Source organism: Equus przewalskii, chromosome 7, assembly GCF_037783145.1.
Source record: "Equus przewalskii isolate Varuska chromosome 7, EquPr2, whole genome shotgun sequence".
NCBI lineage: Eukaryota > Metazoa > Chordata > Mammalia > Perissodactyla > Equidae > Equus > Equus przewalskii.
The window spans coordinates 38,530,722-38,552,510 of NC_091837.1; the positions used below are offsets into that span (position 1 = coordinate 38,530,722).

At 39.4% G+C, this 21,789-nt stretch overlaps 1 protein-coding gene across 44 annotated transcripts in view; it reads right to left on the minus strand.

Moving 5' to 3' along the window:
* Positions 1-21,789, minus strand: part of LDLRAD4 (low density lipoprotein receptor class A domain containing 4) — a 427,148-nt gene that overhangs the window by 226,928 nt on the left and 178,431 nt on the right. Inside the window, exon 1 of one of the 44 annotated variants that reach the window (XM_008526331.2) lies at positions 6,230-6,373. The exons of the other annotated variants lie outside the window; for them this stretch is intronic. Coding sequence (XP_008524553.1) covers positions 6,230-6,281 — 52 coding nt within the window. The 5' untranslated portion in view covers positions 6,282-6,373. Of the gene's footprint in view, positions 1-6,229; positions 6,374-21,789 lie in introns of those variants that run through there. 44 annotated transcript variants of the gene reach the window in all.

Genomic DNA, 21,789 nt, shown 5'->3' on the forward strand with positions numbered 1-21,789 from the left:
TCAAGCACCTATTATGGCAAAACTATGAGATAGTGGGACTAAAAAAGATGATTCTGCCTTTGAGGAATCTACACAGATTTGCTTATCATAATAACTAACTGCCCCCTTCTATGGCGGCCATGCACCTCATAGACCTCTAACTGTAGGAGGGAAGATGCTGCACTCAAAGTCCATCTTCTCATTTGTGCTGAATTTCTGCTCCCCACTAGCAAAAAATCATCCACTAAAATCAAGCTAACTTCTTAGAAACAGCACTTTCAGTTTCCCATAAAATGACATCAGTTTTATGAATTTTTCTAGGCATCCAACCTGTCTGGTCTCACCTCATATTTTGCTAGGCTAATCACAAGCCAAACTGGAGGAAGGGGAAAAAATTTACATACAGTGTATTTCAAAATCCAATGTAAACCAATATCTGTAATTTTTGACTCCCTATATGCTATGTTTTCATTCATTAATGCAAATGATCAAGCATGACTATATAAACAATAGCAAAATTGAATGTTTATTAAAAGGGTATATATATCTGTAATGGATTTTTTAAACTTATTTTGAGATAATTTTAGACTTACAGAAGAGATGCAAAAATACAACAGAGTTCCTATACACCCTTAATCTCACTTCCTTTAGTGTTATAATCTGGCAACTACAGGACAATTATCAAAACTAAGAAAGTAATATTGGCATAATACTATTAACTACAGACATTATCTGGATTTCACCAGTTTTTCTCAATAATGTCCTCTTTTCTGTTCCAGGATCCAACATGGGAGCCCAGGTTGCATTTAGTTGTCCTGTCTCCTTAGTCTCCTCCATCTGTGACAGGTCCTCAACCTTTCCTTATCTTTTAGGATCTTGACACTTTTGAAACGTATTGGTCAGGTATTTTGTAAAACGTTCTTTGACTTGATTTGTGTGATGTTCTATCATGATCAAACTAAGATTATGCATTACAGTGAAGAATACCACAGAGGTGATGTTCCCTTCTCACTGCATCATATCCAAAGGTACAAAATGTGGATATATTTATTACTGCTGATGTTGACCTTGAGCACCTGATGTCTGCCAGTTTTTTTCACTGTCATTTTTTATTTGTAACTAATAAAATATTTAGCTTGAGGGAGATACTTTAAGACTACTCAAATATCCTTTTTCTTCGTAACTTTCACTGACTAATTTTAGCACCTATTAATAGATCTTACCTATAGCAATTATGACTATGGTATTCTAATGGTGAGTTTCTATTTTCCTCTTTTCTTCTACATGTATCAACTCAAATTCTCTATGGGAAAATTGTTCCTTCTCTTCCATCCATAATGCTTTTTATTCTTGTGAACTGTTCCTAATGCAAGAATGAAATGGTACATTAAGAGGAATTAATCTAGGGGACGCCCATGTTGCAATATGTAATGCATAACTTGCAAATATTCTAGTACTAAATGACAAAATACAGGTTGCAGATACAGAGGTTTAAGAACATAAGTTCCACATAAGATATAAGAGGCTAATAGTTTGACTGATCAGTAGCTTCAAGTCTTCCTATGTGTACTAGCAATAAATAAGAGGGAAGATTACTTAATAATCCATAACATGGTAACCCCAAATGGTACAGTGTAAAATCACCTATAGTCAAGGACAGACTCCCCAGAGGGCAATTAAGCATTTTAAACAGTATCCCCAGGGGGACCTCATATACATTCCCCTTCTCTGAGGAGCAAAGGCAATGGCCTTGCCCTCCTGGGCTCCACTCAATCACCCAGTATCAGGGGGCATGTCTTGTCTGCATTATGAAGGCTGCCCAGTGACTTCCCTAGTGAAAGAACATGGTGTAATTATTTCTTGTAAGAAAGGTAAAGCTGGAAACAGGCAGAATCTAGTTCATTAAGGGCAAACCTACTTGGGGGTTAGGGTGGGACTATGGCACAAAGGCAAGATCTTCACTCTGTGCACACAAAGACGAATATAGTAATCACTTGCTGTAAAGTGATTTTAAGCTAATTTCCATTGCTCAAACATGTAACTCATATTTACAGTAAAAGATTTATAAAACCTAGACAAACTAAAAACAAAAGAAGGAAGAGAATGAGAAGAAAGACAAAAGGAAAAGAGAAAAAGGGGATTAAGAGAAAAAATTAAAAAATGCATCCTAACATCATGAACCAGAAGAAAGCACTGTTAATAACTTGTGTATCTTCTACTGGCCATTTTTTTTTTTTTACAAAAATGGGCTTATACTTTATGTTCTCTATTTCTCTTAAGATTCTATACTTAATTGAGTCAAAGGCGATAGTAATTGTAAGACATTACTTTATGTGTCAATAAGAAAGAGAAAATACAAGCAATTTTAATTTTAAGATGTGATCATATCCCAGTTTTGGAGATGTGGCAGTTGGGGGCGGGGGGGGGAAGGGTGCAGAGATATGCTCCAAATTGACTAATTACAGTTTCTTAAATACTTTCTATGTTATTAAAAATGCCTTCCAAGCATTATTTTAATGGCTGTATACTGTCATATACACTGCCAAATTACCTCCAGAAAAATTCATTCATTCACATAGTTACTCAATATTTATTGAGCACCTACTTTGTGCTGAGTGCTAGAGGTAGAATAACTAGCACAATGAAATGGAGTCCTTGCCTTCAGGGACTTGGAGAGACAAACAGTAGTAAAAGAAAAAACACATAGATATATCATTAGAAACTATGATAAGGGTGTCAAGAAAAGGTCTGTGAGGCACAGATAGGCAGTCCACTGTCCTGTCCACACCCAGGGTACCCTTCTTGGACAGTGGCCAGGCACATTCCTATCATTTGGCCAGAGACTGGTTCTCTGAGCTCTGAATGGCCATCTCCACCAAAGGAGGTCAAAACCTTGAACAGAGAGCCCTGGCACAGGTCCTCCCTCCAGCAACATTGGTACAGATCAGAAGAGTCAGGTTACATATGAAAGTGACTGGAGGGGAGACACCCTGTCTTGCTCATCTTTACATCCAATCACAGTGTTAATGCAATGCCTCAGCACTGTAGGAGTTATATAAATGCTGGGTAAAAATTCTTCATGATAATCACACCATCCCTCAATTAATCCATTGTTATAATGAGGAGAAAATGGCATTTTCCTATAAGCTAAATTATTTGTATGTCTCTAAAAAAAAATCAAATTAGCGAAGCTGTAGAATCACATTCAGACTGGCCTTTATGAATGAAGCACCCAGAGTTAAGCACGTGATGTCAAATAGTAAAGCAAGTAATATGTGCATTTAAAACAAGCATAACAAAAGTCTTCCAAGTTCTTCACTCTCTCGCACTTACCCCCAGATTATCCAAAACATTCTGCAAAGGGAAAACAATCAGAAGAAAATCTTAAAATCCATATCACCACGTGCATTGTTTATTATTCTATTCCACAGTACCTCAGACCATGTTAAATTTATGGGACACATGAAAGAGCACAGGCCAACAGTGCTGGCCTTAAACTGCCATTAATAAACAGTCATTTTATTTTACTGCTGAATCAGTGTCTTGGCTCCAAAGGTCAAGGACTCAAATCCACCTTCAATTGCCACACCACCCGATCCTTAGCACCCTGACAATCGTATTTCACCTCACGGACAGTTGGCCTCTGGAGGACACACACTTCACCCTGTAAGCGTGTGGAGGCCCCTGGACACCTCCCTCAGTGTCCTCTTGCCCAGCACACATGGGAACCACTATACTGAAGACCTACAGGCAAGCAGGGACAGGATGCTGCCAGTGAGAGCTGGCCCAAGTGCTGTGAGAAATTGTGTGCTATGTGGCTGGTTCTGTGTTCCACTCTGGTCTGCCCCAGCTCCACTCCAGTTTCCTCTTGGAGAGTCAAGCTGAATGAGTAGGCATTTCTGGGAATTCTGGAGCAGGCAGATTAAGTACACCAGGGAAACAGGCTGCCAATAAGTAAAATCATCATTTGTTCCATGACACGTATAGGACAAAAAGGACAAAGTGTCCTCCTTAATGTGTCATCCAGTCTTGGTCCTGCATGATGCCAGACCCTCCATCTTCTCTGTAACAAAGAACAGGATTAGGCAGCACTGCTCACGTCACTCTTTTTTCACTGAGGTCACATTGGTTTATAACATTATATAAATTTCAGGTGTACATCATATTTCAACTTCTGTATAGACTGCATCGTGTTCACTACCAAAAGTCTAGTTGCCATCCAACACCTTACATATGTGCCCCTTTACCCCCCTCTCACTCCCATCGCTTCTGGTAACCACCAATCTGCTCTCCATTTCTATGTGTCTGTTAGTTCATCTTCCACATATGAGTGAAGTCATACAATAATTGTCTTTCTCCATCTGACTTATTTTGCTTGGCATAATACCCTCAAGGTCTATCCATGTTGTCACAAATGTCAAGACTTCATCTTTTTTTATGGTTGAGTAGTATTCCTATTATATATCTACACCACATCTTTTTTTTTTAATGGAGGTAACACTGGTTTATAACATTATATACATTTCAGGTGTACACTATTATATTTCAATTTCTGTGTAGATTACATCATGTTCGCCACCCAAACAGTAATTACCATCCATTACCATACAGGTGCTCTTTTACTTCTTTTGCCCTCCACCTTCTCCCCTTCCCCTCTAACCACCAACCTAACTTCTGTATCTCTGTGACTGTTTGTTGTTGTTACTGTTGCTTATATCTTCCACATGAGTGAAATCACGTGGTATCTGGCTTTCTCCGTCTGACTTAGTTTCCTTAGCACAATACCCTCAAGGTCCATCCACGTAGTCAAAAATAGCAAGATCTCATCGTTTTTTATGGTTCAGTAGTATCCCATTGTATATACCACATCTTTTTTATCCATTCATCAGTTGATAGGCACTTAGGTTGTTTCTAAGTCTCGGCTATTGTGAAGAATGCTACAGTGAACATAGGGGTGCAAATATCTTTTCAAATTAGTGCTTTCATGTTCTTTGGATAAATACCAGAAGTGAAGTAGCTAGATCACATGGTGGTTCTATCCTTAATTTTTTGAGGAAAGTCTACAGTGTTTTCCAGTGTAACAGTGGTGGGAATTCCACAGTAGTGGGAATGTAAACTGGTGTTTTACATAACAGCAGTGTATGAGGATTCCCTTTTCTCCACATCCTCTCCAACATTTATTTCTTGTCTTTTTAACAACAGCCATTCTGATGGGTGTGAGGTGATATCTCAATGTAGTTTTGATTTCCATTTCCCTAATAATTAGTGACACAACATCTTTTCATGTGCCTGTTGGCCACCTGTATATCTTCTTTGGAAAAATGTTCAGATCCTTTGCCCATTTTTTAATGGGGTTTTTGTTGTTGTTGAGTTCTTTATATATTTTGGATATTAACCCCTTATCAAATATACTTGCAAATATCCTCTCCCAATTGTTAGGTTGTCTTTTCATCTTGTCAATGGTTTCCTTTGCTCTACAGAAGTTTTTTAGTTTGATGCAGTCTCATTTGTTTATTTTTTCTTTTGTTTCCCTTACCTGGGGAGACACACTATTCAAAAAGATACTGCTAAGACCAATGTCAAAGAGCATACTGCTTACATTTTCTTCTAGGAGTTTTATGGTTTCACGTCTTACAGTCAAGTCTTTAATCCATTTTGAGTTAATTTATGTGTATGGTGTAATCTAATGGTCTACTTTCATTCTTTTACACATGGCTGACCAGTTTTTCCAACACCATTTATTGAAGAGACTTTCCTTCCTCCATTGAATGTTCTAGGCTCCTTTGTCAAAAATTAGCTGTCCATAGATATGTGAGTTTATTTCTGGGCTCTCGATTCTGTTCCATTGATGAGTGTCTGTTTTTCTGCCAGCACCATGCTTTTGATTACTATAGTTTTATAGTGTATTCCAAAATAGGAGAGTGTGATATCTCCAGCTTTGTTCTTTTTTCTCAGGCTTGCTTTGGCTATTCAGGGTCTTTCATTGCTCCACATAAATTTTAGGATTCTTTGTTCTATTTCAATGAAAAATGTCACTGGGATTCTGACTGGAATTGCCTTGAATCTGTAGACTGATTTAGGTAATATGGACATTTTAACTATGTTATCTCTTCCAATCCATGATCTTAACAAATACGGATCCACAGCTTCTTGTTTATAGGTCACTGTCATTTCAGGAAGCTGAGCAACTTGCAAAAACCAGCCATAGTACCTCAGCACCACTTTCCCAATAGAGACACGTGATCCTTACCAGCTGGAAGTTGCCAAGGCCACTTGGAGGTTGGAAATTCGCCAGGTGTCATCAGTCAGGAGGGCTGGTTAGTAAGAATCCAGGGTGGATCTGTCTGGAAGTCCCAGGTACACCACTCTGATGAGGGGCAGCCATCATGGTGCATGGCTCTGTTAGACCACAGAATGAAACTGCTGCAAAACTAGAGGTGACTTTATCAGTCACCATAAAGAAATGTGAAATTGCTGTTTTGAAAGTTGCATAGTAAGAATTATCACAAAACCTTTACTCAGTCTAAAGAAAAGAACTTAGGGAGGAACCACCTCTCACAATGAAGTGAACTGTCTGCTCTTTTAGAGGAAAGAAAGTGAGATGTGCCCAGAAAAGGGTCCAGGAGCCCCTTGGTGCTGGTGTACACCCCCCCAGCACCATCACATACCTTCAAAGTCAGCAAGGGGCAAAGTGCCCATGTGTTCCAGAAAAAGTCAACAGTGAAAATGCTCCAAATGGTAAAAACACTCACATACTCACACATCAAAATTCTTCTCATTAAAAATAATTTTTGTGCCCATGGTACTGACATATGAGAGAGGAAAAACACACTGTGGCTGAGATCAAATTATTGTGATAGTATTGTCTTTATGTAAAGAGGAGGTGATGAACTTGTTAGTTTCTAGCCTCCATTCTGAACAAGGTACTTTAAGAAGATCATATATACTAGTTAAGGCAATGGGTTTCGGTACAAATTCCACCTCTACCATCAATAAGCTGTGCTGTATTGTCTCACTAAGTCTCAGTTTTTTCATGTATAAAAAAGGTTTAATACCTGATTCTTAAGGTTGCTGTGAAGATTAAACAAGATGCTATACAAGAAGTGCTTAGTACAGTACTGACTGATGTTACATATATAATAAAATGGCAGTTAATAATATTATATTTGTTATTATCATCATTATCATTAACACCTGTTCATCAAAAAACAAATCTGAAGCTACAGTTAAGACATCCATGCCCTTTCCCAGGGAGTGCCCACTGCATCAGGGAAGGGCAGTACTGTCCTCATGAAAGAAGGGCACTTATAGAGACTGCTATGTTACACCTACTTTTATATCAATGTAATTTCATTAGGTTTCTCTCATACTACATTTTTCTTTCATTACTTATATAATCCACATATTAGATTTGTGATTCCTGTTCTTTGCATGCATTTCTGAAATATCACAGACAACTGAAATGGATATTAAAATAGGTCCTCAATTTGTATAATTACTTTTTAAAAACCTAAACATAAATTTAAAATAACAACAAAAAATACTTTTGGGGAGAAAACCCTTGCTTAGCAAGAGTTCCTATGAAAAGAATTAGGAGTTTTCATGTTGTGTAAATTGAGCATGTCCGTTGAGTCACACTATGACAAGTGTAACACCTGGCACAGAGGACACTTGCAGTAAACAGGCCATGCCAAGGTGGGAAGGTTGCTAAAAAGATTAACATATTCTCATGCTGTGTTGTCAAGCATGGAGCCCAAGTCGAAGTCACATATCACAGCACTCTACACCATCAGACATCTGGACTCTGGAGCATCCTGTGCACATCTGAACACCCACTTTAGAGGGCACTTAAAAATAGTGTGAATACAGAGCAATGTGACAGCAAAGCTGCCAAAGGAAAGAGTAGCCTGTGACACAGCATGGACCCCTGACTAGAGGGGTCAAGTTCAGAATGTAAAACCACACATCAGAGATACTCAAGAAAGGATTCCACTCTCCAAGACACCTCTCAACCCCATAGGACATTAATCAAGAAATAGCAGAATTTGAAACCACTGGTCTCTCAGTAAAATACACTTAGAAGGAGAAGTAAAAGTCATTTTCCAGGCCACACTAACCATGGGGATGGGAAGTGGGACTGTGATATTGTGATTTATAATCAGAGATATATATTTGGTATTAGTCCCTGTTTCTGCACAGAGCTCCTAAACCCTTGGAATTTATGAAGTGCTAAGAGCCACAAAGGTGTCTTTTGCTATTCATAACAAGCCCCTTTCAACCACACCTGAGTTTATGTTAATGAGGTGACTTTTGGAAAGCCCAGCAAGCTGAGGGCTGGTTGCCAGGGGAACCAACCAAGTGATTAAGAGGTTGGAACTTTCAGCCCCACACTCCAACCTCCAGGGAAGGGAGAGGGGCTGGAGGTTGACTTAGTCACCAATGGCCAATGATTGAGTCAATCATGCCTACACAATGAAGTTTCTATAAAAACCCAAAAGGACAGAGTTCAAAGAGCTTCTGGGTTAGTGAACACATAGAAGTGCTGGGAGAGCGGCGAGCTAAGAGGGCCCCTTCTCACATACCTTGTCCTAAGCATCTCTTCCACCTGGCTCTTCCTGAGTTATATCCTTTAAAATAAGCCATAATCTAGTAAGTAAACTGTTTTCCTGAGTTCTGTGAGCCACTCTAGCAAATCAATCAAATCTGAGGAGAGGTCATGGGAACCTCCAATTTATAGCCAGCTGGTCAGAAGCACAGGTGACAACCTGGACTTGTGATTGGCCTCTGAAGGGGGCAGTCTCATGGGACTGAGCTCTTACCTTGTGGGATCTGATGCTAACTCCAAGTGGACAGTGTCAGAATTGCATTAAATTGTAAGACATACAACCAGTGCCACAGAATTGCTTGGAGTGGGAAAAATCCACACATTTGGTGGCCAAAAGTGTGAGTGTTGTCCATAGACAAGGAAAACAGAAGACTTTCCTTTACAGGGACAAACAAATAACAAAAATCAGAGCTCTCCCATCTCTAGCCTCTATTCAGTTCAGTTGTTTGCTCATTTCGACTCAGACACCACCTCCCTTTGCGTGCTTCACTGTGGGCAGGGTGCATGTGGATGATCTTGCTCTCTTTCACCCAAACATTTTCCTTTCAGTCCTTGCCACTCTCCCATTATCCTGGGATTTATACACAACATTAAAAATCTGCTTTAGGGTCAGACTCCTCATGCCCTTTCTTTTAGATGTAATATACATCAGGATCAATTTTAATTCTGTTCATTTACACTCTAGGTCTTATAAAGACATAGGCCTATGAGGTTTCTGCACAGCAGTAAGACATCCCCCAACAAAAGACAACTAACTAAAGTCAGAACACGGCATACAGAATCATCACATCATACAGTTCACCATCAGAAGGAGGTCTCAGAGATCATTTTAATTCCTGATTTCACAGAGAAACTGAGGCACAGAGAGGTTAAGTAACTCACCCAAGGTCACCCAACTAGGTAATGGAAGATCTGGCAATATATACCCCATTGTCATTTGTTCCCAAAAAGAATGGTAGGAGTTTTAGTATCCATTCTCAGTTGTGCTCTTTTAATAATAACATTATAAAACAGTAATATTAAACTATACTGGACACGTGCAATTGATTTTTACCACAAAAGACAGACCAGTTATTACTGGCCCATTATTTTTATAAAATATTTTCATTTTTACTTAAAGAAAGAAAATTTGTAAGATACAGTAAGTAAGTACAAGAAAGTAAAAATCACACCAGTGCTATCACTCAGACGTAGCCACTATTAACATTTTGGTGCATACCCATTTACATTCTCTTTGTTCTTTGAGTACAAAAAGATAAAGGATCATCCTCTTCATATTGTTTTATGATCTACTTCTCTTCGCTTACAATCTAGCATAAGCATTTCTCCAGGACATGAAATACTCTTCACAAACATCCTTCGTAATAGCTACACAATATTTCATCATAAGAATCTACCATTATTATTTAACAACGTATTATTCTGAGCCTGGTTCATCCTATTTTAATATTGCTATCTTTCTAAATTTTTATTTTGTCAGCCAATGACTGTGCAATTCCTTCTAGTTTCCTGTCATGTGCAAATGTGATATGCACGCTTTTTATCATGTTCACTCAAGTTCTTGACAAAAGCCTTGAGACACACCATGAGAGAGTTCCTGCACGGCTGACACTTACTTGTTCCTTCATCAACATTCTTTGGGATGTACAATTAGGAATTCAAATAATGGAAGAGTCCCCCCAGTCATCACAAACAGGTGACGTTTCATTCATTCAATATATGTTTACTAACTGCTGTCTATAAACAGCACTGACTTAGGAGCTATAAAAATGTCTGCAAAGTGTTAGGAATTTATGATTCTTGCCCACAAAAATATGCTCAGATTTGGCATCCCAAAGGTTACCTAGAAGGCTTGAAAATTTTTCATAAATTTTTTTTTTTTTTTAGAAAGATTGGCCCTGAGCTAACTGCTGCCAATCCTCCTCTTTTTGCTGAGGAAGACTGGCCCTGAGCTAACATCCATACCCATCTTCCTCTACTTTATATGTGGGACACCTACCACAGCATGGCTTTTACCAAGTGGTGCCATGTCCGCACCCGGGATCCGGACCAGTGAACCTTGGGCCGTCGAAGCAGAACAAGTGAACTTAACTGCTGCACCACCAGGCCGGCTCCCATAAATTTCTTTTTAATAAAAAAAAATCCATGCAATACCAAAAACATGTTTTGGAAACATATCTAGATTATAAAAACTGTCCAAGTTACTGGAGATAAAAATCTTATAATTCAAGAGGATCTCGTCATGATGTCAGCATAAGCAGGCTCTGAACATCTCCTCCAACGAACACAACCAGGGTACAAATATTTTTGGAAAAAATACCTGGATAGAAAACATAAAATTGGATAAAAAGAAACCCACAACAAGGGGCAGTCCTGACTAAGGCGGAAGAGGCAGAAATTCCTGCTGGAGAGGAAAAAAGCCACCCTTGGGAGCAGCAGAGCTTCTCAGCTGGCTAGGCAGGAGTCACCCTAAGGTACGCAGCCCTCCCTGGAGGAGTGAGGTCCAGAGCGGGGGCGACACTGCTATAAGCATCCTTCAGACTCAGCCCAACTGAGATGAGGGTCTTACAAGTCTGGCTTCGCTGGCTATTAACTGCAGCAGGGATACCCTCAGAAAAGCCATAGGCTGAAAGCCCAAAAGACCCGGGTCTTAAAGGGCCCATGCACAAACTCACTCACTGCAGCAACCTAAAATCACCAGAGAGAAGGCTGACAGTCCTTTGGTGAGACAAGACTCACCTGGGGGGCTCTGGGGACATCTTGGTGAGAGGAGGGACCTCTCCGGAGCCTGAGACATTGGTGGGTGCCATTGTTCTGACCCGGTCCAGGCCTGCTGACACAGACCCCGGTGGGCACCATTGAGGTTCTTCCCTTGGCCTGTTAGCCCAGGGGTCTGGCACATCCATTAGAACACAGATTTAATCCAGTTCAGCCCCAGGGACCGGCCCCACCCAAGAGCAAGCCCTCAGGCTACTACTTTTCAGCCTGCATTGACTGGGTGCCTTGATCCTCTAAAGGCAGGCCAGTGTGTTCACCTTGGTGGGGCAGGGCCTCTGTGAGAACCAGGTGAACGGTGTGGGGCAATGGTGGAGAGGTGGGGGCCTCTGCAGTGCAGCATCGGGGTACATTCCAGCAGGAGGTTGAGAACTGTGCATGGACCAGGACTGTGTTGATGGTATGTGTGGGGGTGAGGCTTATCAGCAGAAGAAGACCTGTGTTTCACAAATAGCCATAAAAAGGATCAGCCCCACCTTCCAAAGCCTGAAGTAATTGAGTGCTGCTGAGCCTAGGGCCAGCCCCACTCGGCTGGACCCCTAAGAAAACTGACAAAAGCCTTGCAGGCATGAGGCCTATCACAGCTGTAAGCCCCTGAGCCCAGCATCCAGCTATACTGGGTAACAACCCAATTAAGAGGATAGCTGCAATAGGAGTGTGCTGACAGACTTTGTAACCAACAGTGCTGAGACTCCCCACACCGGATTTACAAACAGCTGGCCAGGGAAGGAAAGACTAGACTCCCTGGGTACCTGCAGTAAGAGCAACCCTGCCACAGCAGAGGGATACAAGAAGCCCACAAAGGGGTGACTCCTGCATCATTTGGACTGGTGATGAGAGGAACAACACACTGCTAGGCCTCATAAGGCATCTCATACATAAAGCCACTTCTCCAAGATCAGGAGACACAGCCGACTCACCTAATACATAGAAATAAGCACAGAGAAAGAGGCATAATGAGGAGACAAAGGAAGCAAGCAAGGGAACAGGACAAAACCCCAGAAAAAGGACTAAATGAAACAGAAATAAGCAACCCATCCAACAAAGAGTTTAAACAAAAATTCCTAAGGATGCTCACAGATATTGGGAGAAGACTGGATGAACACAGTGAGCTCATCAACAAAGAACTGTAAAATATAAAAAACAACCAATCAGAAATGAAGAATACAATACTGGAAATGAAAAATTCATTAGAGAGACTCAATAGCAGAGTAGAGGATGCAGAAGAACGGATCAGTGAGCTAGATGAAAGACTAGAAAAAAATCACCCAAGCTAAACAGAAAAAAGAAAAAAGAATTACAATGAGAACAGTCTAAGGGAACTCTGGGACAATACCAAGCATGCTAACATTCAGATTATAGGTGTCCCAGAAGGAGAAGACAGAGACAAAGGGGCAGAAAATTTATTTGAAGAAATAATAGATGAAAATTTTCCTAACCTAAGGAAGGAAACAGACATCCAAGTACAGGAAGCACAGAGAGCTCCGAACAAGATAAGCCCAAAGAGGCCCACACCAAGACACACTATAATTAAAAGGTCCAAAATTAAAGATGAAGAGGGAATCCTAAAAGCGGCAAGAGAAAGGCCACACATGACATACAAAGGGAAGTCCATAAGACTATCAGTGGACTTCTCAGCTGAGACCCTACAGGCCAGAAGAGAATGACACAACATATTTAAAGTGCTAAAAGGAACAAAACTACAGCCAAGAATACTCTATCCATCAAGGCTGTCATTCAGAATGGAAGGAGAGATAAAGAGCTTCCCAGACAAGCAAAAATTAAAGGAGTTTACCACCAAGAAACCAGTTCTACAAGAAATGCTGAAGAGACTTATTTAAGTGAGAAAACAATGTCCACAAATAGAGATTAAAAAAAAAAAGTTATCAAAGAAAACAAACAAAAAAAAGGCAATAAAATCACCTGTAAAGGTAAAAATATAGTAAAGGTAGCAGATCAACTACCTGTGAAGATAATATGAAGATTAAAAGACAAATATACTAATATCGCCTGTTTCAATGATAAGAGGGTAATAGATAGACACACACTAAACAAGAGACTACATATGATTTCAAAAACGTAAAATGTGGCAGGAGGGGAATGAAAAAGTACAGCTTTTAGAAACAGGTCAAGCTGAAGAGTCTATCAACTTGATACAGACTGTTATATACATAGAATATTAAATAAGATCCTCCTGGTAATCACAAATCAGAAACCTATAATAAGTAAGCAAAAAAGTAAGGCAAAAGAAAACAAACATATTACTAAAGATAGCTATCAAAACACAAGGGAAGAGAGCAAGAGAAAAAGAAAGGAACAAAGAAGAACTACTAAAACACCCAGAAAAGAAGAGTAACAAAATCGCAATAAATACATTATTTATCATTAGCTACTTTAAACGTCAATGGACTAAATGTTCCAATAAAATGCCATAGGGAGGTCAAGTGGATAAAAAAACAAGACCCATGGATATGCTGCATACAAAAGACACACTTCAGACCTAAAGACACTCACAAACTGAAAGTGAAAGGATAGAAAAAGATATTCCATGCAAATGGCAAACAAAAGAAAGCTGGGGTAGCAATACTTATATCAGACAAAATAGACTTTAAAACCAAACTGTAAGCAGAGACAAACACAGGCACTACATAATGATAAAGGGAACAATCCAACAAGAAAATGTAACACTTGTAAATATCTATGCATCCAACATAGGAGCACCTAAATATATAAACCAATTAATAACAGACATGAAAGGAGAAATAGACAGTAACACAATAACAGTAGGGGACTTTAACACTTCACTTACACCAATGGATAGATCATCCAAACAGAAGATCAATAAGGAAACACTGGCCTTAAAGGACACATTAGACCAGATGGACTCAGTAGATACATATGGAACATTCCATCTAAAAAGCAAAGAATACACATTCATTTCAAATGCACATGGAACATTCTCCAGGACTGATCACATATTAGGCCACAAAACAAGTCGCAATAAATTTAAGAAGATCGAAATAATACCATGCATCTTTTCTGACCACAAAGGTATGAAACTAGAAATCAACTACAGGAAGAAAACCAGAAAAGCCACAAAAATGTGAGGATTAAACAAAATGCTACTGAACAACGATTGGGTCAATGAAGAAATCAAAAGAGAAATTAAAAAATTCCTGGAGACAAATGAAAAGGAAAATATGACATGCCAAAATCCGTGGGATACAGCAAAAGCAGTTCTAAGAGGGAAGTTTATAGCAATTCAGGCCTAACTCAACAAAGAAGAAAAATCCCAAATAGACAATCTAAAATTGCATCTAAAGGTACTGGAGAAAGAACAACAAACACAGCCCAAAATCAGCAGAAGGAAGGAAATAATAAAAGTCAGAGCAGAAATAAACGAAATAGAGACTAAAAAACAATAGAAAAAATTAACGAAACCAAGAGCTGGTTCTCTGAAAAGATAGACAAAACTAACAAACCCTTAGCTAGACTCACCAAGAAAAAATGAGAAAAGGATCAAATAAATAAAATCAGAAATGAAAGAGGAGAGATTACAACGGACACCTCAGAAATACGAAAGATAATAAGAGAATACTATGAAAAGCTGTATGCCAACAAAGTGGATAATCGAGAAGAAATAGATAAATTCTTAGAAACACACAACCTTCCGAAACTGGACCAAGAAGAAGTAGAGAATTTGAATAGACTGATCACCAGTAAGGAGATCGAAACAGCAATCAAAAACCTCCCAAAAAAATAAAAGTCCAGGACCAGACGGCTTCCCTGGTGAATTCTACCAAACATTCAAAGAAGACTTAATACCTATCCTTCTGAAACTCTTCCAAAAAACTGAAGAGGAGCAGAGGCTTCCTAACTCATTCTATGAAGCCAAGGTTATCCTGATACCAAAACAAGACAAGGACAACACAAAAAAAGAAAATTACAGGTCAATATCACTGATGAACATCGATGCAAAAATCCTCAACAAAATACTAGCAAATCGAACACAACAATACATTAAAAAGATCATATATCATGAGCAAGTGGGTTTCATTCCAGGGATGCAGGGATGGTTCAACATCCACAAATCTATCAATGTGATATACGACATTAACAAAATGTAGAATAAAAATCACATGATCATCTCAATAGATGCAGACAAAGCATTTGACAAGATACAGCATCCATTTACAATATAAACTCTAAAGAAAATGGGTATACAAGGAAAATATTTCAACACAATAAAGGCCATATATGACAAACCCACAACAAACATCATTCTCAATGGAGAAAAACTGAAAGCTATCCCCCTAAGAACAGGAACCAGACAAGGATGCCCACTGTCACCACTCTTATTTAACATAGTATTAGAAGTCCTAGCCACAGCAATCATGCAAGAAAAATAAATAAAAGGGATCCACACTGGAAAAGAAGAAGTGAAACTGTCACTCTTTGCAGATGACATGATTTCATATCTAGAAAACCCTAAAGAATCCACTAAAAAACTTTTAGAAACAATAAAGGAATACAGTCAAGTCACAGGATACAAAACCAACGTACAAAAATGGGTTGCATTTCTATACACTAACAATGAAGTAGGAGAAAGAGAAATTAAGAATACAATCCCATTTACAATTGCAACAAAAAGAATAAAATACCTAGGAATAAACTTAACCAAAGAGGTGAAAGATCTGTACACCAAAAACTGTAAAACACTGTTGAAAGAAATTGAAGAAGACACAAAGAAACGGAAAGATATTCCATGCTCTTGGATTGGAAGAATTAATATTGTTAAAATGTCCATACTTCCTAAAGCAATCGATAGATTCAATGCAATCCTTTATCAAAGTTTCAACAACACTTTTCACAGAAATAGAAGACAGAATCATAAAATTTATATGGAACAACAAAAGACCCTGAATAGCCAAAGGACTCCTGATAAAAAAGAACAAAGCTGGAGGTATCACACTCCCTGATTTCAAAATATACTACAAAGCCATAGTAACCGAAACAACATGGTACTGGCACAAAAACAGACACACGGATCAATGGAACAGAATCGAGAGCCCAGAAATAAACCCATGCATCTATGGACAGCTAATATTCGACAAGTGAGCCAAGAGCATCCGATGGAGAAAGGAGAGTCTCTTCAATAAATGGTGTTGGGAAAACTGGACAGCCACATGCAAAAGAATGAAAGTAGACCTTTCCCTTACACCATGCACAAAAATCAACTCAAAATGGATTAAAGCCTTGAATATAAGACCTGAAACCATGAAACTTCTAGAAGAAAACATAGGCAGTACGCTCTTTGACATTGATCTTAGCAGCATATTCTCAAATACCATGTCTGACTGGGCAAGAGAAACAAAAGAAAAAATGAAGAAATGGGACTACATCAAACTAAAAAGCTTCTGCACAGCAAAGGAAACCATCAACAAAACGAAAAGACAACCTAACAATTGGGAGAAGATATTTGCAAACCGTATATCAGATAAGGGATTTCTATCCAAAATATACAAAGAACTGATACAGCTCAACAACAAAAAAACCAACGATCCAATTAAAAAATGGGCAAAAGATCTGAACAGAGATTTCTCCAGAGAAGATATACAGATGGCCAACAGGCACATGAAAAGATGCTCTACATCATTAGCTATCAGGGAAATGCAAATCAAAAGTTCAGTGAGGTATCACCTCACTCAGGTGAGAATGGCTGTAATTAACAAGACAGGAAACAACCAATGTTGGAGAGGCTGTGGAGAGAAGGGAACCCTTCTACACTGCTGGTGGGAGTGCAAACTGGTGCAGCCGTTATGGAAAGCAGTATGGAGTATCTTCAGAAAATTAAGAATAGATCTACCATATGATCCAGCTATCCCACTGCTGGGTATATATCCAAAGAACTTGAAAACGCAAAGGGATAAAAATACATGCACCCCTATGTTCACTGCAGCATTATACACAATAGCCAAGACTTGGAAGCAACCCAGGTGCCCATCAAGGGACGAATAGATAAAGAAGATCTGGTGTATATATATACAATGGAGTACTACTCAGCCATAAGAAACGATGAAATCCAGCCATTTGAGACAACACGTATGGTCCTTGAGGGTTTTATGCTGAGTGAAATTAGTCAGAGGGAGAAAGTCAAATACTGTATGATCTCACTCATAAGTAGAAGATAAAAACGACAAACAAACACACAGCAATGGAGATTGGATTGGTAGTTACCACAGGGGAAGGAGGGGAGGGCAAAAGGGGTGATTAGGCTCACATGTGAGGGGATGGCCTATAATTAGTTTTTGTGTGGTGAACATGATGCGATCTACACAGAATTCAAAATATATTACGATGTACATCTGAAAGCTATATAATGTTATAATCCAATGTTACTGCAATTTAAAAAAAATAAAATAAAATAAAATTTTAGGCGCCAAAAAAAATCTTATAACTTAAGATTTAACTACTGGGCAGCTATCACTGCTAAGTAATGAGTTTATGAAAATGAGGTGTTTATAATGAAAGTTTGAATTCAAGTCACAGTAGCATGGTCCTATAACCAGAGCAGCAGCTTTGGTTTTGAAGAAAGGGCAACAGGCTGTACCTGACTTCTTTGCAGAAACAAGGAAACTCAAGGTTACAAGCAAAAAGGAACCAAGAGCCTAAAGCCTCAGAGAAGAGCTGGAAGAGAAGGACAAAGGATATTTTTGGCTCTTATCTATTTAAAAGGCGGTATTTAATGCTGAAAATATCATGAAAAGTGCATCAGATGTTCTCATTTTAAGTGAGAAAAGACAAAGTATGGCAAGATTAAAAACTGATTTGGCAAAATGCCATTGGTACTGATTCTGATCACTATTTTATTATGTAGTTGTCCTGGATAAGGACAAACTACCCTTGGAAACTATGCTGTGAAGTAAGCCCAGAAACCTAAGAGAAATAAACTCCAACATGAACTGTTGGTGGTGTTACCTGCCAGAGGGGTGGCATTTTGAAGGATGCACAATGAGAAATAGTCGTGGTGTTGGCTGAGGTGGGGCCAGCTGGGAGAAGAAAAAAGGGGCTGAAAGGATCCCATTCTCCACATATCCGGCCCCAAATGACTGCAGCCTGCATCTGAGGAACAAAGCTGGGAGTGCTAAGACTGAGCAAAATGTTTGTCATGTCCTTCATGTCCCTTGACCTCTGCTGGAGAGAAGCACAGGCTCTCCTTAGACCCGAAGATTTCATCCCATGGAGTGTCTTCTCTCCCATTAGACTTGCCATTTTGTTTCCCATTTCTTAGTAACTCACAAAGAGAATTTTTTTTTTTTTTTTTAAAGATTTTATTTTTTCCTTTTTCTCCCCAAAGCCCCCTGGTACATAGTTGTGTATTCTTCGTTGTGGGTTCTTCTAGTTGTGGCATGTGGGATGCTGCCTCAGCGTGGTCTGATGAGCAGTGCCATGTCCGCGCCCAGGATTCGAACTAACGAAACACTGGACCGCCTGCAGCGGAGCGCGCGAACGTAACCACTTGGCCACGGGGCCAGCCCCTAACAAAGAGAATTTGCTTAGCCACCACCTGCAGTTGTTTCTCTCATACTTGTTATCAACACGTTTGAGTGATGTGCTTAAAAAGTGCCAGAAAATACAGAAATTAAAGTCTAAGAACTGACCTTGAAGATATAAGCCCTTTTGGTGGACTGAGTATTTGAAAGATGGACATTTTTTAAAAAGCAGTGATTCAAAACAAGACATAATTTAAATGTACCAAATACTGTTATGTGCCTCATAATGTTTTGGTCAACATTGCACTGCATATCTGACAGTGGTCCCATAAGATTACTATCATATAGCCTAGGTGTGTAGTAGGTGTGTAGTAGGCTATACCATCTAGGTTTGTGTAAGTGCTGTAGGAGAGGAAGAAATTTTCCTCTATCCTTCTAGGTTCTTCTGGCTCGTCTAAGAACTAAATTGACATGAGATAGATTAATGGGAGAAAAGTGAACAAAAGTTTAATAACATGTACACTTGGGAGAAATCCAGGAAAACTGAGTAACTCACCAAAACGGCCAAAGCCCTCACCTTCAATACCATCCTCTGCTAAAGACAAAAGAAGATGTTGGAGATGGGGAGAATCAGGGACTTCAAAGAAAAAAAGGTAATTCACAGGTAGGTGAAAGAACAAGGGTTTGGAAAACAAGTGTTTGGCCATACAGAAACAGAAGAACACAGAGAGGAGCCCAGCAAACAGGCTTTTCTAGGTTCTTCCCTATCTACCACCTAGTTCACATTATGCTAAGCTGATAGCTTACTTCCTGAGATAGGTTTTTTAAATCTGAATTCTTTTAGGTAGTTAAGGGGGAGGTGACAAGAAAAACTTTGAGTCTTCTGTTTCTTAAAAATAATCAGCCTAAAGTAATCCTCATGTTAAAGAGACACATTTTGGGGTGGTCAATTTTGTTTCCCTTCAGTAAACTCTGACGTTCACACAATGACAAAATCACCTAACAATACATTTCTTAGAAAGTGTCATCATTAAGTGTCATGTGACTGTATATAGCAAACAGCACCAGCTAAAACACAGATAATTACCCAGATTCTCCTTCCCTTTAGAGAGAACAGTAGGCATCAAAAGAACATAAAACAAAAGCACCTTGACCACCCATTTGCCCAGCTCACTCCTGGCCATGTGACCATCCAGACAACGGTCTTGCTGTCTCTCAAACATCAACTTTGTTCTGACCCCAAACCCTCTGCACTTGCTGGGCCCTCTGCCCAGAACTCTCTTTCCCTGCATCTCCACATGCTCTCTCCCTCCCTTCTCCTTAGAGAGGCCTTCCCATATCACCCATCACTCTCTTATCTTCTTCCACACTTTATTTTCTGTAAGATTTGATTGCTATCTGAAATAACATGATATATTTGTTTATTTCTTTATTATCTGTCTCCTCAGGCAATCTGTGAATTCCTTGAACGCAGGGGCTATCTCTGTCCTGTTCACCCCTGTATCTCCAGTCCCTACTACAGTGCCAGGTATATAGCAAGTACTTAATAAATATGTGTTAAGTGAATAAATCTAGGAGTGGGACTCACATCATGGACCCATAAATAAACCACATCCACTGTTCTATCACCATTAAGCCAAAAGTAAGGCTTCCTCCTGGTCCTAGTGTTTTTAGAGAACGTATGAGAGAAGAGAGATTTGGTCCCACACACATGCTGTCAATACTGATCAACTTATAAAAACACATGTGAACACAGCTGGGTTTGTTGTTACCCCAGTTTGTTTCCAGCCATGGGCTCCCATCATAAATCCTCTTTTCACCGTCTTGAAGTGTCTCCTTCCCTGTTATCACATTTAAGAGTCTTGTCTGCTCACCTGTGAACTGGGCTACATAAACAGAGGGACTCACTCAGTGCCAGCAAGTCTGGGCTCCACACTGAGTACCAAGTACTAAGTCCCTGCTTCCTGAGGGGTGCACCCTTCCCTCACTCCTCTAGACTTTGACCCAAGCCCAAATTCCTGCTGGAAATGGAAATTCCTTAGGGCCTCCAGGATCTTAAAGGGACATAGGGTGGTACATAAAACACCCTCATGGCACATTTTTTACATTCATAAATAAAATCACCAAGTCTTGCATGATCCCCTCTGTCTCGTTTTTTCCCACACTAAAAAATAACTTAATTGTATAAATATATATGACATGGGCATGCTGCCCTGAAAAAGCCTGCCATCCAAAGTAAACTATGCAGTGTTTTTATTAAATGAAATGTTTTCCTGTTTTGAAAGTCATTCCACCATTATATTCCCAGCGGCTAGCCCAGTGCCTGGCATAAAAGTCAGCAAGAGAATCAATGCTGATTGGCTCTCCAGGCCCAAGAATATTCTTCACATCAAGCAAGACAACAGGAGGAAGGGTAACAGAAAACATACAGAATCTAAACTGTTCAGCAGCATGTATGTTTAAAATACGTTTCTACCTTATTATAAAATAAAGCAAAAAATTTGTCTTTAAACGACAAAGATGTAATAAAGATTCTTACTGTAGCGGGAAATCAATCTTCATTGAATGCATTCAGAATGATTAATCATGTAGGAATATTAAATTCAACTTACAAGTGGTATCCAAGAACTAGAAGTTTGCTTTGTTGTTGTTTAACAAATGTCTTAGAAAAGTATATACTCACATAAGGTTATACAACGAATTCCAATACTGTTACCTCATTCAAAACTCTCTGGAACAGCTCTTATGGAAATGTCCTCAGACCCCATGGGCAAACATGATGCCACGTGTGGACCCACTGACATTGGATTGAGGTTTTCAGAGGCAGCAAAAATTCATTTGGGGGCCAAGTTATATAAATTAGGTGAGTCTATAGCTAACAATTGCTTGCTGCCATAAAGTCGTGTTTTGAGTAACAGCAACATCCCTCAGATAACA